This window comes from Elaeis guineensis, chromosome 2 (genome assembly GCF_000442705.2).
Source record: "Elaeis guineensis isolate ETL-2024a chromosome 2, EG11, whole genome shotgun sequence".
NCBI classification, from domain to species: domain Eukaryota; kingdom Viridiplantae; phylum Streptophyta; class Magnoliopsida; order Arecales; family Arecaceae; genus Elaeis; species Elaeis guineensis.
Window position 1 is genome coordinate 85,982,759 of NC_025994.2, and position 15,296 is coordinate 85,998,054.

At 36.3% G+C, this 15,296-nt stretch overlaps 1 protein-coding gene across 2 annotated transcripts; it reads left to right on the top strand.

The window, feature by feature from the left end:
* Positions 1-1,246: 1,246 nt before the first annotated feature.
* On the top strand, positions 1,247-13,404 carry LOC105056851 (nodulation receptor kinase). 2 transcript variants are annotated; one of them, XM_019846686.2, is made up of 12 exons: positions 1,247-1,653; positions 2,900-3,050; positions 3,242-3,313; positions 3,445-3,516; positions 3,732-3,803; positions 3,906-4,090; positions 6,436-6,659; positions 7,081-7,207; positions 7,300-7,368; positions 8,579-8,768; positions 10,780-10,912; positions 12,791-13,404. In XM_019846686.2, the coding sequence occupies exons 1-12, from the start codon at positions 1,584-1,586 to the stop codon at positions 13,124-13,126; spliced, it is 1,701 nt and encodes a 566-aa protein (XP_019702245.1). In that variant the 5' UTR covers positions 1,247-1,583; the 3' UTR covers positions 13,127-13,404. The 2 variants fall into 2 exon arrangements, with proteins under 2 accessions (XP_019702245.1, XP_019702248.1); XM_019846689.2 differs by having other exon boundaries at positions 1,420-1,660.
* Positions 13,405-15,296: the final 1,892 nt, after the last annotated feature.

Genomic DNA, 15,296 nt, shown 5'->3' on the forward strand with positions numbered 1-15,296 from the left:
CGTAATGGTACATAAACTCTTCAAAATATCACTTAATTTAACACTTTGAAATGGCTATATCACTCTACTCTCCCATCACATTCTAAATACTGGAAGTGCTTTACAATTACACTAGGAAATTATTGTACTTCCTTGTCCTATTGGCCCATCCTGCGCTCATCTCATTTGTTCCATGCAGAAATATATGCACGTGAACTATGCCAATACTGTGCCCCTCCATAGGATTAGGGAGCCAGGTAGGAAAAGATCTATCGGCAGTGCTACTAAAGATTCATGTTGTATCTTGCACATGACAGAATAAGTGATCTTTTTTGAGACATCAACAAAATCATACTTTACACAAGTTTCAAAATTCATTGTCATTGTTACGATCTTTAATACGGATGGAAGAAAGAGATTTATTATATTTAAAAAATTATATAAAATATAATCCAACAGTTGCTAGTGTGGAAAAAAAAGATCAATCATCCTTTCAAGCTCCAGGAATTATTGAACATAAATCTGTACACAAACCCATGCAAATAGGATTAAAACCAATAAATAGTCTGATCCTATAGACCGTGGTCAATAAGAACTTACAATAGACAGATAAGTGAAAAACTGCTATAGCTATCATACTATATTAAACAAAAATATCTGCATGTTGTCACACAATGAGCACACACCGTCTACTGGTCGGACAAAGAATTATCTTCCGATCAATTGTCCACCTGGAAGCTGAAGGGAATCCTTCGAAAGGCAAATCAATTGCAAAAAATATGGTGGAATCTCGCAACACATGTTGTTGGTGTGCTTCCTGCCCATGAGGAAAGAAGAACGATAAAATTCAGATTTGACTGTTTGCAGCATGGGAGTTGATTATCAAAAAAAAAATTATGAGAAAAAAAAAAAACATTTCGATACCGAAAATCATTGGAGGATCAAAAGGCATCCTACACCAAGAGGCAAGCAAGCAACCTTCTTCCAGCAGACCAAAATGCTGTGCCCCGCGTTGATGCCATTGTGGTCTCCCTTTTGGCTCCACAATGCAGTAGATGTGAAGGGAACACATGCACGTGAAAAACCTCAAAGCCCTGCCCTCAAAGTCCACAATCCATCACATTCAGCTCCGGCAATCCGAACGTAGCTCTTGTCGCGACCAGGACCGTGGGTCCCGTACGTATATTCCATCACGGAACCTTTCCACCAACTCTGTCTTTGACCCCCTGAGTAATAAATGCTCCGAAATTTAACAGTTGACAGTTACTGGATGCGAGCACCCGTTCAGACTTCTCCACGCCTTAACCCACGGAGACTCTTTCGTCTCTTCCTCTGGAGTGGACCTTCGGCAGCTCAGGCCGGCGACTAAAGGAAAGCGACGGCGATCGGAGCCACACCAAGGCAGATCGAAAGATCTTCTTGCCCTGATCGTATCGGCGATCGCCGGCTGCCCGGAGGCGCGGCGAAGGGGGTTTGATATCCGAAAAACTGATGCTTTGTGGAATGTATCGCGAAGAGGGTTTTTGAGATCGTGTAGTTTTTGTTTTGTTATCGCATATCTGGGGCTATGGTGGGAAGCCGGCCATGGCGATTTGGTAGATAGGATGGCTGCGAGGATCGCTTGTGTTCTTCTCTGGATTCTGGTTCAAAGAGCCTGCGGTGATGACCAGCGAGGTCACAAGTTACAACTCCTTTCTGATCATGCTTACATGTTATTGTTTGTTTCCCAAGTTTGAGAGCTTTTTTTTTAATTTATGATAAATTGATGATAGTTAACTTGGAGAATTTGATTGTTTCAGTTATGACTTGTTTGACCTATAGCCGCGTATATAAAGACTAGAAGTTCATAATTATGGGCATGTTGGAAAAATTTCATGGACAAAAAATTTTAGTGGTTAATGAATTGATGAGAGAATTTCAGGATATGTCGAAAAGGTACCAGGAAATATCAAGGCTGTCTTTTGGATGGATGACAATCATTTGTAATTATTCTTAAATTTGATTCATTAATGAGGATTGATACTGGTAAATTAGAAGGAAAATCAAAAGGTTTGCAGTTAGCTAGTATGTCTATGAGACCAAGGTTAATTGGTTGCGATCACCTTGAATTGGTTTCATTCATTTCCTTTAATAAATTTTGTTTCATTGCTGTACAGTAAGTTTGCCTTTTTTTTAAAAAAAAAAGGCAAAAATGCTTTTTTTTTTTTAAGGCAAAAATTCTACATGATGTGTTTTGGTTAAGATTGGATTTGTGCCGTGGAGTCCACAGACCGGTGAAGTACTGGCTAATTCATTTTAAAATCCTTCTGTTGAGATAATTCTAAGTTTCCAACGTTTGCGTTTCTCAAAGAAAAAAAGAGTGTATTATCTTTTGTTAACAAAAAACATTCATCGCTCAAAACTTGGAATGGTCAGGGAACATGGACTTCAGGATTTAATAGTCTTCCCTTTTTTAGAAAAAAATAATGACATTACTGACAAAAGCTTAATAACACAGCTATATTTCTTGTTTGAGGGAGATAATTTTGGTGGGAGGATCTATGTTGTTAACTGGATTAGTATTTTGTCATCTCATCTAAGGAAAAGACTATGAGATCAATCAGGATTGTGAAATCCGGAATTAAGTTCTGATAACAAAATTGTTGAGGAAATTCACGTAAACAAGGATTGTAAGTTTTGTATGCCAGTGATGGAATAGAATTTGGTGGCTAGTGCTGGGTGCATGCATATATTAGGCCGGCGGATACAATCTCATTTGCATAGGAAGTTGATAGGAATTACATCTGAAAAAATGACAATGTCATTAAAAAAATTTAAGAAGTAAAATGTTGGAGTCAGATCCTTGACACTTTGTAAAATTCACCCTAGATTTTCTTGGTTACCAGTCGAATAACTAATTTACCGGCTCAAATTTTTACAGTGTATGCGATGGAGGAGTTGAGGAATCAGTTGCTGGTGAGAAACCCAGGAAACAAGATTCTGGAAAAATGGCATGGGGACCCATGCTTGCCTTCTCCTTGGGAAGGTTTGACCTGTGAAAACAGTAATAATATGATGGTCATCACTAAGTTGTAAGTGTCTCCTACATGTTCCCGATTCATGCTTCCATATTACTGCATTTTTCACCCTTTGTTTGCACTTAAGATTTGTTGATTGTAATAATGTCTGCTGTTTCTACTTCCTCTTCATTAGAACTTTGTAAGCTACATTCTACTTTCTGACTATCAAATGCTAAATCGCAAACAATCTAATATGTACTCAGGAATCTGTCATCGAAAAGTTTGCAAGGGCCACTTCCTGCAGCCATTGCTAACCTAACAGAATTAGAGGAGCTGTACGTTTGACTATTTTTGATTGCAAAGAGCTTTTTTTTTATTTTTTTTTAATTTTTTTGGGGATTAGGGAGCTATCATATTTGACTTCTTTTTTCTTTTCTCTAAATCCAATAGTTCATTCTACATGCAGGGATGTGCAGAACAATAACTTCACAGGGTCCATTCCAAAATCTTTTGCCTCTCTCCACCATTTATCAAAACTGTATGATTGTGACATATTCTTTTATCTTCACTTTTCTGTTACAAATTTGGCAATTTGGTCCATGACTAAACCAGGTCTATATTACTGTAATGAGAAGAAGAATTGGCTTATGTTTATCTGTTTTCCTTTTTTACATAAAGCCAAGGACTTCGTTTATGGAAAATTGTCTTTTAACAAAAAGAGTTCAGCTTAACAATTTAAATTGTCCTTTTTAGGTCTATTGGGTGCAACCAACACTTAAGCAGTAAACTCCCACCTGGCCTATCGAGGGCGAATCTTACTATAGTGTATGCAAACTACCCAGAGTTATGTTATATATCAGGCATCAGCAAACTAGAGGGCAATACATAGTTTTTTTGTCTCATATGCCTCTTGATTATGATTGTCAGTTCTGAATGCCGTGCTGATCGAGACCATTGTCCACCAGAATCTCCTCCACGAAGTCAAAATGTTTACTTGATAAGCACTGTTGCTGGAGGATCTGTGGCCTTCACTCTTGTGGTTGGAATATTTTTCACCTGTTTCTACAGACGTGCACGCCATCCTGATGAGAGAAGTTTCCCAATTATAAAGAGTATGTTCGCCAAAACTTCACCTTTTCTGTTCAAGCTCAAATAAGAAACATGTAGAAGGTGATGCAAGTTATGATCAGATTAATATCTGGTTTCTCTCTGCTTTTGTTGGTCATTTTCAGTTGTTCTAAAATGTAGCATAAGAATTTATGGTGTGAATATGTCGAACGGAAGAAGGGAAGAGTATTACTTTAGCATGAATGACAACCGATTATTGCTTGATGCTTTTCCCTGCCCATGCTTATGTTTTTCTTTCGTGAATTGATTTGTAAATGAACATAATCCCTTATATCAAATCTCATCTTCCATTTTGCCTAGAATCTTTCCAAGTCTAGGGGAAGCTTGGAGTGTTCTCTCTGGTTGCCTGTTCTTAAACTATGACCAATATAGAAGTCTTTCCCTCCTTGGTAAATGTCCTTCTAGATTTATTAGAGGTCCTTCTCTTGCTTAAAGTTGCCTTAGACCGAAGTTGCGCTAACTGATAGTTATGTTATGTATTTGTGTATGGAAAGATTAGGATCAGATTATACCTAGTGTAACTCTTATAGAGTTACAACCTTTTTTGGATTAAATGATGGGGTTCCACATTGATAATCTAAGTCATTGGATATGATCTATTATTTTTAAACTGTTTACACACCAAGAATCATGTGATTTAGAGATCCCTAACTTATGCATCAAGTGGTCAAAATTGGATAGTTTAAATGACACAAAACAATTGACCACTTTATGCATAGGCTAGGGGTCTCAAATCATATGATTTTTGCATATAAGCAGTCAGAGATAGTAGAACACATCCAATAGCTTACATCAATTATTCAATTTAGATGGACCTGATCTATATATATAGTTACATTTTATTTCTCTTATATGGCTTAGCATGGTGGTGACAGATCTATATGTGCTCAGATCAGTCCCTTTTTTCATCATCTATTGTTGTTGTAGTTGCTATATCACTGTTGCTGCTTTCTTGTTGAATTGCTGGTGCTGTCATTTTGTTGTATGTCAACTGTTTGTTCTTATTCCTATGTGGCCTATGTGCTTTCTAGTAATATTTCTGCAGCATTGCTTTCTGCTATTTATGCATTAATTGACACCCTGCTCACTACGTGTTCTCAGTCACTGCTGACCTATTGTTTGGAGTGGTACTGCAGCTATTCTACACCTAGCACACCAAGTGTTGTTTGTTGCTGGTTCTCACTCATATCCTGCCCTTATCTTTTGTGCTATTGCATCCGCCTTTTGTATGCATCTTATTGAGACCATATTCTTCCAAATTTAGGCACTGATGATGCACTAGCTGATCCTTTGTTTTGAAGCCATTGTTGAGCATCTTTCTTCACCACATGGTTAATGATTGTCTGGCCTTCCTTCTTTTTGAGTGTCACCATTCGTTGCATCATGGCATTACTTAATGATATTATTGGAGGGTTTGATGTTAAGTCGGAGGGACCATACTAACTATCAAGCATGGTCCATAACTCTCAAGATGTATCTTCATGGTGGAGATATGTGGGGGCATATTGATAGCACAAACCACGAGCCTCCCCGATGGTGATCCAAAGAGTGCAGTGGCACATGGTAGATAACCATGTCATGGCTTTTATATCACGAACAATTGTTCCTTCTATTCGGCTTTGCTTAGGCCCTAGACAAGTTCATGACTGCTCGTGGCATGTGGGATTACTTAGCCACTTTTTATGTCCAGTCAAGACATGCTCCGGGATATCAACTTACGCAGCAGCTGCTTTCCAAGGTGCTTGCTGTATCTCTAAGTATTTTATTCATTCATGATGGACTTTTGGCAGGAGTTGACAAGCGTGGGGCCCCATGTGTGTGCACTGTGCATGTCTGAGCTACCAAAGTATCAGGATTGACAACACCTTTTCCCTTTTCTGATCATTTCCTACCATAGGTTGAGTCCTTTCGGGGACAGATCTTGCATCGTTCTCCTTTGCCATATCTAGGTGCTGTTTGTTCAGCACTTGTTGCTGAGGAGATTTGCTTGTATATGCTTGTGGTCCTTAGCCGACTCAACTTGATGAATAAGTTTTTATGATTACAATGAATAAATCAATCACTTTAACATCTATCGTGGATCCTTTGCAACTTTTGAGTAGGTTTCTACATTTTTCCAACATTTGAACTTTTCTTTGTTTCCTACTATCATATTTTCATGTATGCAAAATTAAATATAGTTTCAAGTACATTTTAGAATTACAGCCCTCTAGATGTTTTAAAATGTTCAACACCCCTTGGTTACCATGTTTGTTGTAGATTTAGTTGGTCAGTTTTATCGCTTTTTAATTGATGCTCTCTTTTATGTGAAATGCCTTCATACATGCAGATGCAATTTTCTCAGAGTCCAGCACTCTTGACCCTCATACAAGCCCTGTGGTACAGCAGTTCTTTCTTAAGTATATTGAAAATGCCACGTGCAGCTACAAAACCTTGATAGGAGAGGGTGGATTTGGAGCTGTGTACCGTGGTACTCTGCCACATGGTCAAGACGTGGCAGTAAAAGTCCGATCAGCTACCTCCACTCAGGGAACCCGTGAGTTTGATAATGAGGTAAAAAGAAATATAGAGTATATGTTTTTAATTATATATATTTTTTGGCGGCGGGGAGAGGGTGGTACAATTTTGAGTTCTTTAACTCCAGAGAGCATGATTCTTCTGGGTTCTATACAGTATGGTCTTATTATGAACATACCAGCATCTTTTTAGGTGCATCAGCGAACTCTGGCATTAGTAGGAGTCTTGGGACTTGGGATTGTCAATGCTAAGTTCCATATTGAATTATTGGTTACTTTATATTCCTATACCAGTACTAGCTAATGGGATGGTGGTCATGATGGGCGCTGTTCTACTTTTTCTACTTTTCTGAATGAGTTTTGGTTTTTCAGTTGCCTCCTGACAACTTTGTGCAATAAACATCTCAACCAAACGAACACGCTTCTCTAAGCATTCTTTGCTATGATATTTTCCACAGGTAAACCTTCTTTCGACTATTAGGCATGAGAATTTGGTCCCACTTCTTGGATACTGCTGTGAAAATGATCAACAAATTCTTGTTTATCCCTTCATGTCTAATGGTTCACTACAAGATCGGCTCTATGGTAGTTATCTTCTGATGAAGCACTATTTAACTTTAGTTTGCCTTTCTTCTTATATTTTTCTTTTTCTTAATCATGATTTTCTTTGTTTACAGGGGAAGCAGCCAAAAGAAAGTCTCTTGATTGGCCAACCAGACTCTCAATTGCTCTTGGTGCTGCGAGGGGTAAGCATCCTCCAATTGATTTGCTTTTCTACTTGATCATATTGGATATATGCGGTGGAAGGTTAATCTTGTAAATTTTGCTGATATCTAATTCCCATATATCGTTATGGTTTTTGGCTGGATATTCACAAAACATCCAACATTTCCTTTGATATTTTTCTTTTTCTAGTTGAACTGTAGAAAGACCAAAGGAATAAATTCATATTGAGAAAAAAATTCTTTCATACTTTTCAATATGATAAGAGTGGAATTTAAAAAAAAAAAAAAAAATCTGAGGAACATGAACCAAGCCTTGTCCTTGTCCATAACTCTTTACTTTGTTGCACATGACATGCCATCTTAATTATTTCTTTGCCAGTTTATCCTTTATGTTCATTCTATTCATTTTTAATTTGCATTCAAGTCTTCACTGTTCCTCAGACGTTCTTGTTGCTTTCCTGTTCATCATAAGATAAATGAACTCATAAAATCATTTGTACTTTTTTGTGTTACAGGTGGTGAATGAATTAGCTCATGTTACTCTTTCTTGAAAAACTCAAGAAATATCTTTTTGCTATAAAGTATGAGATGCATGCCTACATGAGTTTATTGTGGTGAAGCTATTAAAATTAATGATATATTGATGGTCCATCTTTGGAATTTCTTATGATATAAAGTAATATGTCACGTATGCTACAGACAGCTAGTTTATTAGCCTGTTATAAATTTAGATTCATATACTGATAGTGATAAACTGATAATGTTCACATGTTTCTTAATCACCAAAATAGGATTATACAGAAATTATTATTAATTTAATAAACTGGTGGGCTAACCTCTCCTTTCATAAAAGAAAGATGAAAAAAAAAAGACAATTTGATCAAATTAACTTATATATTAGGTTTTATATATTATTCGTTTTAGTCAGCATAGTGTTGCAGTGTCTAGGTCAACCTTCAAGAACATCTATTTCTTATGATTAAGCTGCCCATTATGATCTCTTAGAATGCTTATTGGTCGCGAGCTGTCTGAACAGATACATATCCAAACCAACTGTATGTGTACACTCTAGACCTGGCAAACAGGCAAGCATTTTGAAACTTTAATTGGTAATTGCAAGTTTTGTTCTTTAATTGCTTAACTTTTAGTATATGGATGGTTTTTAGATCCTTTTCTGCATTGGCAAGTAAAAATAGTGTGACATCTAGTTCTATTTTCTAATATAATTCAGGCTTAATGTATCTGCACACTTTTGCTGGACGGTGCATCATACACCGGGATGTAAAGTCAAGCAACATTCTTTTAGATGACAGCATGTGTGGCAAGGTGGCTGACTTTGGCTTTTCTAAATATGCGCCACAAGAGGGAGACAGTGCTGCTTCTCTGGAAGTGAGGGGAACTGCTGGATACTTGGATCCAGAGTAAGTTTGTATATTCTTTCTTAGATGGTTGAAACTTGAAAGAAACTTTCTATGGATGTTCTTTTTAACTCACTTTCTTAGGCACTCATTAGATGTTACTCTCAAGTTCTTCTGATTTTGTATCCTGCTCATTTTCTGAGATTCTTTTAGTGGATTGATATTAAAGTCAACTGGAGCTGCTAAGTATATCAAATAGAGTCATAGAAGAGTTTGTACCTTACCCTTAGAGGTTTCTTCTCCAACAAGTAGAACATTCAAACTTTGAAAACCAGGTTATGAGGAGTATAACAAGTGCTGTAACACTTTACAAGGCCTAACTTAGTACAAAAAAGAGTGACCATCAGGAAGAACATCCAATAGTACATTTGTTCAAGACTGAATTTCTGCTCTTCTTTAGACAACTGAACAAAGATTCTGTGATGCTTCTATAAAACTTAAAATAGGTTTTCCAGCCCACAAATGATTTTCACTTAAGTCCCATCATATGGGTTGTTCTCTTCACCTGTCTAACTGATCTCACCCAAGTAAACAAGGATCACTGCATGTTTGATGCCACAAACTAGATGCAAAAAAAAAAAGGGAGCACTAAACATGACCTGGTTTGGCCCTTTTCTTGTAAACTTCAATAGCTCCAGCTCCATTGCTTTCCTTTAATCTAACTCCAGTATCAGGATGTTCATTGCATTTTGATCTCTCTGAGAAGTTTGCAAGGAGCTGCAGATCTGGTTCTGTGAATTATATATCTGGCTTTAACTGCAGTATTTCTATAAAGCCTCCAAAAACATGTTCAAATGTCCAAAGCCTTTTGCCAACACAAATGGTATCCATAAAAACTTTTAAAAAACCAACTGTGCAAGCTTTCTCAATACTTGTTGATCTTGATTTTTGACTTACTAATAAATTAGATAAAAAAAGAAACTGAAATGGAAAAGAGTAATAAGATGGTGACAAATTGGTAGTGCTGGCCCTCAGCCTCCTCTTATAAGTTAATAGCCTTCATCTTTTACATAAAGAGGGAATGGCTGGTATACTCTTTACTCGCAAAACGCTACAACTATATGCTACTATCCTTGGCTCCTTGCACAATAATTTGCCTATCTTGAAGTAAAGAAGTGATCCCATTGTTATCATTGAAGAAAGTCCTACATTTCAGGAGAATGTATTTTTACGAGCATTGGTACCTAATCCATCAAGAAAGTAGTTTGACATTTTATGGGCACATTACTTTCTTCAAGTCCCAGCTGTGTTTTTTTTTTTTTTTCAAAAAGTTTCATGTGTTCTTGACTTCTTGTGCTCTCCATTCAATTTTTTGTTAATTCTTCTGTTATCTATGTATTTTATTTGTAAGCTCTGAGTCAATTTGTTCTGTAAAACTCGAGCTTAACTTCTTTGTATTCATTCAAAATTCAAGCTTCTTTGACCTCATTATATCTCTGTAGAGAAAGGTGTTTGCTGTACCTTTGGGAAATCAAAGTAATTGAAGTTTGAAAGATGACTATCTTGATTGTCATCTTATCTTTAGCAACGGTAGTTTCTACTTTATTGTCTCGATCATGTTTCAATGATGTAATGGTCAGTTGTCTTGAGTACTTATATTCTGGAATTTTTTTTTTTAATTATGAATCATCTAAATTATTAAAAAACTGCGGCATACTCAACTCAAGTTCAACTTTTTGGTAAGCAATTGCATTGCATGCTGCTGCACACGAATAAGCTTGAATTATGTTTTTTTAACCATATCCAAAACATTTTCCCAAGCAACATCTATTGATCTGCATACTATGCCCATGAGTTGGATTGCAAGATGGTACAGAATTTGAAGCAAGCTGATCAAAACTCTAGCATTGTGATCAAATGACTTCTGAATCTGAATGATTTCTGGGCCACCAAGTCTCAAAGTTATAACAAGCTTTATTATATTCTCCTATACCTGTCATGTTCAGTAGCCAGAAAATTATTAGAAGATGGAAATATATATACAACCTGAAATATTCACATTGTTTTATTTCAGATATTATTCGACCCAGCAGCTATCAACCAAAAGTGATGTCTTCAGCTTTGGAGTGGTTCTTTTAGAAATTATAACTGGAAGAGAACCTCTAAATATACACAGGCCACGCAACGAGTGGAGCTTAGTTGAATGGGTATGGTTTTCAATTTTTATATCGTCATACTTGTTCCTCCCCCAAAAGAAGTGCATACTCCCCTTTCTGAACATAATATCTGAACTTTATGTTTATAAAGTTTGGCACAAAGATAAGTTTTCTTCGGATAACAATGAAGTTTTCCAGTGGCAGCCTCCCTAGCCAGGCAATCAGTGAACAATTGCTTTGTCTTAGCACTTTGCGGTGGAACAATATTGCTAGAATATGCATTTGCAAGAAAACACAATGAATTACTTTGGCCTAATAAATATTTTTGCATCTGAGGGTGACTGGTGAGCGTTGGTGCAATGATTTGGTTGTTCCATTGTAAACTGAAGGTCATGGGTTTGAGACATGAAAGAAACCTATCCACATTGGGGGTAAGGCTATATACATCTGACCCTTCCTAGGCCCTGCAATGGCTTGTGCATTGGGCCATCCCTTTTAAGATTTATTTTGCATCTGCACTCATAAAATGCTTCTCTTTTTTCCTATGAAATAAAGAAAACATTTTTTTCTGTTTCTTTTCCTTTATAACACCATTTTCCCATTCTTTAGAACTTACTACAAGACATGATTTCTTCAAAAATCATGTGGCAGGTGGGCAGTTTTTATTTGCATATACATTATGCCTGAAATATACATCTTTGGCTGAATTTTAAGAATTATCATTGTACAACTTGTGACCTCACAGGACGATGATAGGAAAAACATTATATTAGACATGGATTTCTTGCAGATTTACACTTGCTTCTAGAGTTGAAGGTGTCTTCTTCCTTTTAAAGAAATCCTAATTCAAAGATGGTCCTGTATGTGATGACAAACACAAGCAGCACAAATTTTAAAATGACGGACATTAGTCATTGTTTCCCTACACAAATCTTACAAGATATGCAATCGCCTTATGGACAGCATGAACAGAAATGCTCAAGATTATCTATAGACATTTAGATTTTGGCCATATCAGAAATCATAATGAAGTCTGGGAATGTTAAGTAACTTTTAGAAATGCTTTCCTTGTAGTGGCCCTTCATAGGTTTCTATTTTCCCATGCTTGGGAGAAATGACCTGAGTTTGTTTTTGTGCATTTTCACCGTAGTGAACATCATGAACTAGAAATCACATTGTCACAGAGACAATGTTTTGACACAATCGCAGACAATTTCATCATTCCCCCATTTTCGGTCTTGTTTTGCTCCATTTATGCCAGCCTTGCATCTTCTCTCTCTCTCTCTCTTTTTTTTGAGATCACTAATATAGCAATCTTTCTGTTGATCAATTCTTCAACAAAGATTGGGGTCTTATCTCTTGTCATTCCTATCCCTGACCAAGCTTGAGTGGAGCTTACCTAAAGCTAGACTTCACCTTCAACTGGTGAGCTCCTTCCACATCTCATCTCAACATGCTCATACTTTGACCCAACATTTTCTATTCATGATGTATGTGGTCATTGTCTATGCTTTCTCCTCCTTGACCTCAAGGCAGATGTCAGATTTGATTGTCCATCAATATCATATGGTGATTTGAGATAGTCCCACAATTCTACTTGCCTATCTTCTCCAACCCATGGTCTGTGAGGTGAATGTCTTACATTATCACCTGGATATGCTGGACATCTTTTAGAACCATGCTTCATAAATACATTAATCTTATGATGTTCTGCATGTTAACTTTAGATATTTAGCTAGTTATAAGAAATGGACAGTACATCCTGTGTGACGATCGCCACTTTGCATTCTCCTTGGTTAAATGAATAATTGAGTTTGGCAGTCAAATGTTTTCCCTTCAAATGTAGCAGTTCAATTATGACACAGAAATCTGCAATCTTAATCTTGCCCTGCAAAGCTCAGTTCTAACTAATGCATTATTTGTATTTAGGCAAAAGTATTCATTAGGGAATCAAGGATTGAAGAAATTGTGGATCCTAGCATAAAGGGTCAGTACCATTCAGAGGCAATGTGGAGGGTGGTAGAGGCTGCATTAGCATGCACCGAGCCCTTCTCATCGTACCGCCCCAGCATGGTGGATATCGTCCGAGAGCTGGAGGATGCATTGATAATTGAGAACAATGCCTCAGAATATATGAGGTCCATTGAAAGTATGGGAGGGTCCAATCGCTTTTCGGTAGAGAGGAAAATATTTGCTCAATCTTCAGTGCCTACAGAACCTTCTTCAACTCACTGTCAAATCATCGCTGCGCCGCTTCCCAGATAGTTATGCATGGATCATCAGACACATGGTGGAACGCTAAACTAAATTTTGTTATAGACAAACATCTTGCTGTAAAACTATATTCAGTTTCATGCATGTATTTATGATAAATAAGAAGCAGTTTGTGGGGCATCTCTTTTTTTTTTCAGGAAAAGTTGGTGGGGCACCTTAGGCACAAGGACAAGGAAGTGCATGATCCTTGCGTTGGTTTTCCGTCACCAGTATATGTATAAACAAGTTGTTTTCTGACTATCAATGCTCCAACCACTTCCCTGAGAAAATTGCATCAAACTTTCACTACTAAATGCCAAATTTACATGCTATTGCTTTTTAATTAACCACCAAATGTGTGACTATTTGTGCTATTTACTTTTGTAGAACATTAACATGGAAAAGGGGAATGTACGGGCATGTACAGCTACAATCTATTGTAATAATCAGGAGACATTTATGTGGGAATTGATGAATGCACCCATTTTGCCCTTTCTTCGAGTCCTTCTAAAGTGTTATAATGGTACTTTACACAAAGATGAGCCGCAACAGTACAAACATGCTTGGTAATTTTGCTATTTGCAATTTTTTTTTGCTTTTTTTTTTTATATTTGTTTATGAAATTTACTGATGGTAAAAATGAAAACAAAAGATAAGGCTGGGAATAGAATGGGTTGAGCTGGGCCGCACTCCTTACGTGAGTCCGATCTGAAATATTTTTTTGGATTTTGGATTAGATTTAGGTTCGAAAATTTTAAAAAAATTCAGATTCAAGTTTGACTCACGCCCAAGCTCGAGTCCAGCACAAATTACTTATTTGGGCCAAATATTGAGCCAGTTCGAATCTACAAAAATAAAAAAATAATATATGAATAAAGAAAGCAAACAACAATCTAAAAATTTACAAATATTCTAATATTTTATTATCATGATTAGCTAATTGGCTAACTGACTGGAGATCAGATTGGCTTATGACTCATCTTAAATAGCTAAACCTATTTAACCAAGGATCGGACTCATACCAGATATTCGAACTATTGATCATGAATTCGAGCTTGGGTCCAGCTCGGGCCAAATTAAAGGTACATTCAAATCTAATCCAAAAGATAAATAGATCTTGTAATTAGGCTCAAGTCTAATCTAAACTATTTCGGGCCTAGCTTGAAGTCCAACCAGAGCTCGGATCCAGAGAGGTGTCTTGAAACACAATTTTCAGCATTGTTGACTTTTCTCTTCTATGTCCCAAAATTGAAGAATAACACTGGGAAACCTACCAAAATAAACCTCAATGAGATTGTGTCTGTCAGTGCTAAATAAGATGTCCATTTTTTCAATGCTCATACCTATTCTAATATTGCCTAGAATGCAATGCCTATACTCAATTCGGTCAACATGTTGCCAATACGACGCCTGAGTGATGTGCAAGAAAACAATGCAATCATAAATATCAATTTATATAATAAAAGAATAAGTAATCTGCAGAAGGATTGCCAAAAGGAAAATTTTCTTGAATTCCTTTTTTTTTTTTGGTATGTGGACTTTACGTAGCCAATAATTTTTTTCCAAAATAATTAAGAAGAATTTCACTTAGATTTGAAGTTATTGTGAATTTTTTTAAATTTTTTTTTCATGTATATAGAATTAGTTAATGGCTTTCTACGAATAGCTCTAAATTTGAATTTTCACCAAATAATTAAGAAGAGTCCACAAATTTTTTTTCAATTGATCCTCTATGTGCACGGAGGAAAATATTCCTAAAAGGAATATTGCTTTCTAAAATATTTTTTTCTATGTATGGTGATTTCTAATATAGTTAGATATATGTGACTTCCTAACTCTATCTTTTTACCTCTTTGGTGGTGGAAAATTTTTCCGAATTTTTTTTTTTTTTGTGCAGGGACTCTAAAAAGCCAATATTTTTTTCCTAAAGCAATCTAATTTTATTTTTAATTACAATATTTATTCTACTAAAATAACTAATAAGAATCCTCAAATTCAAACCTATTTCAATTTTTTTTAATTTTTTTCTTCTGCATACATGAAATTAGTTAATGGATTTCTAAAATAACTCTAAATTCATTTTTTTCTAAAATAATTGAGAAGAATCCTCTAGTTTGCAAGCATGGAGAAAAATATTCTTAACACAAAATATGGCTTTTTAAGATATTTTTTCATATGTGTG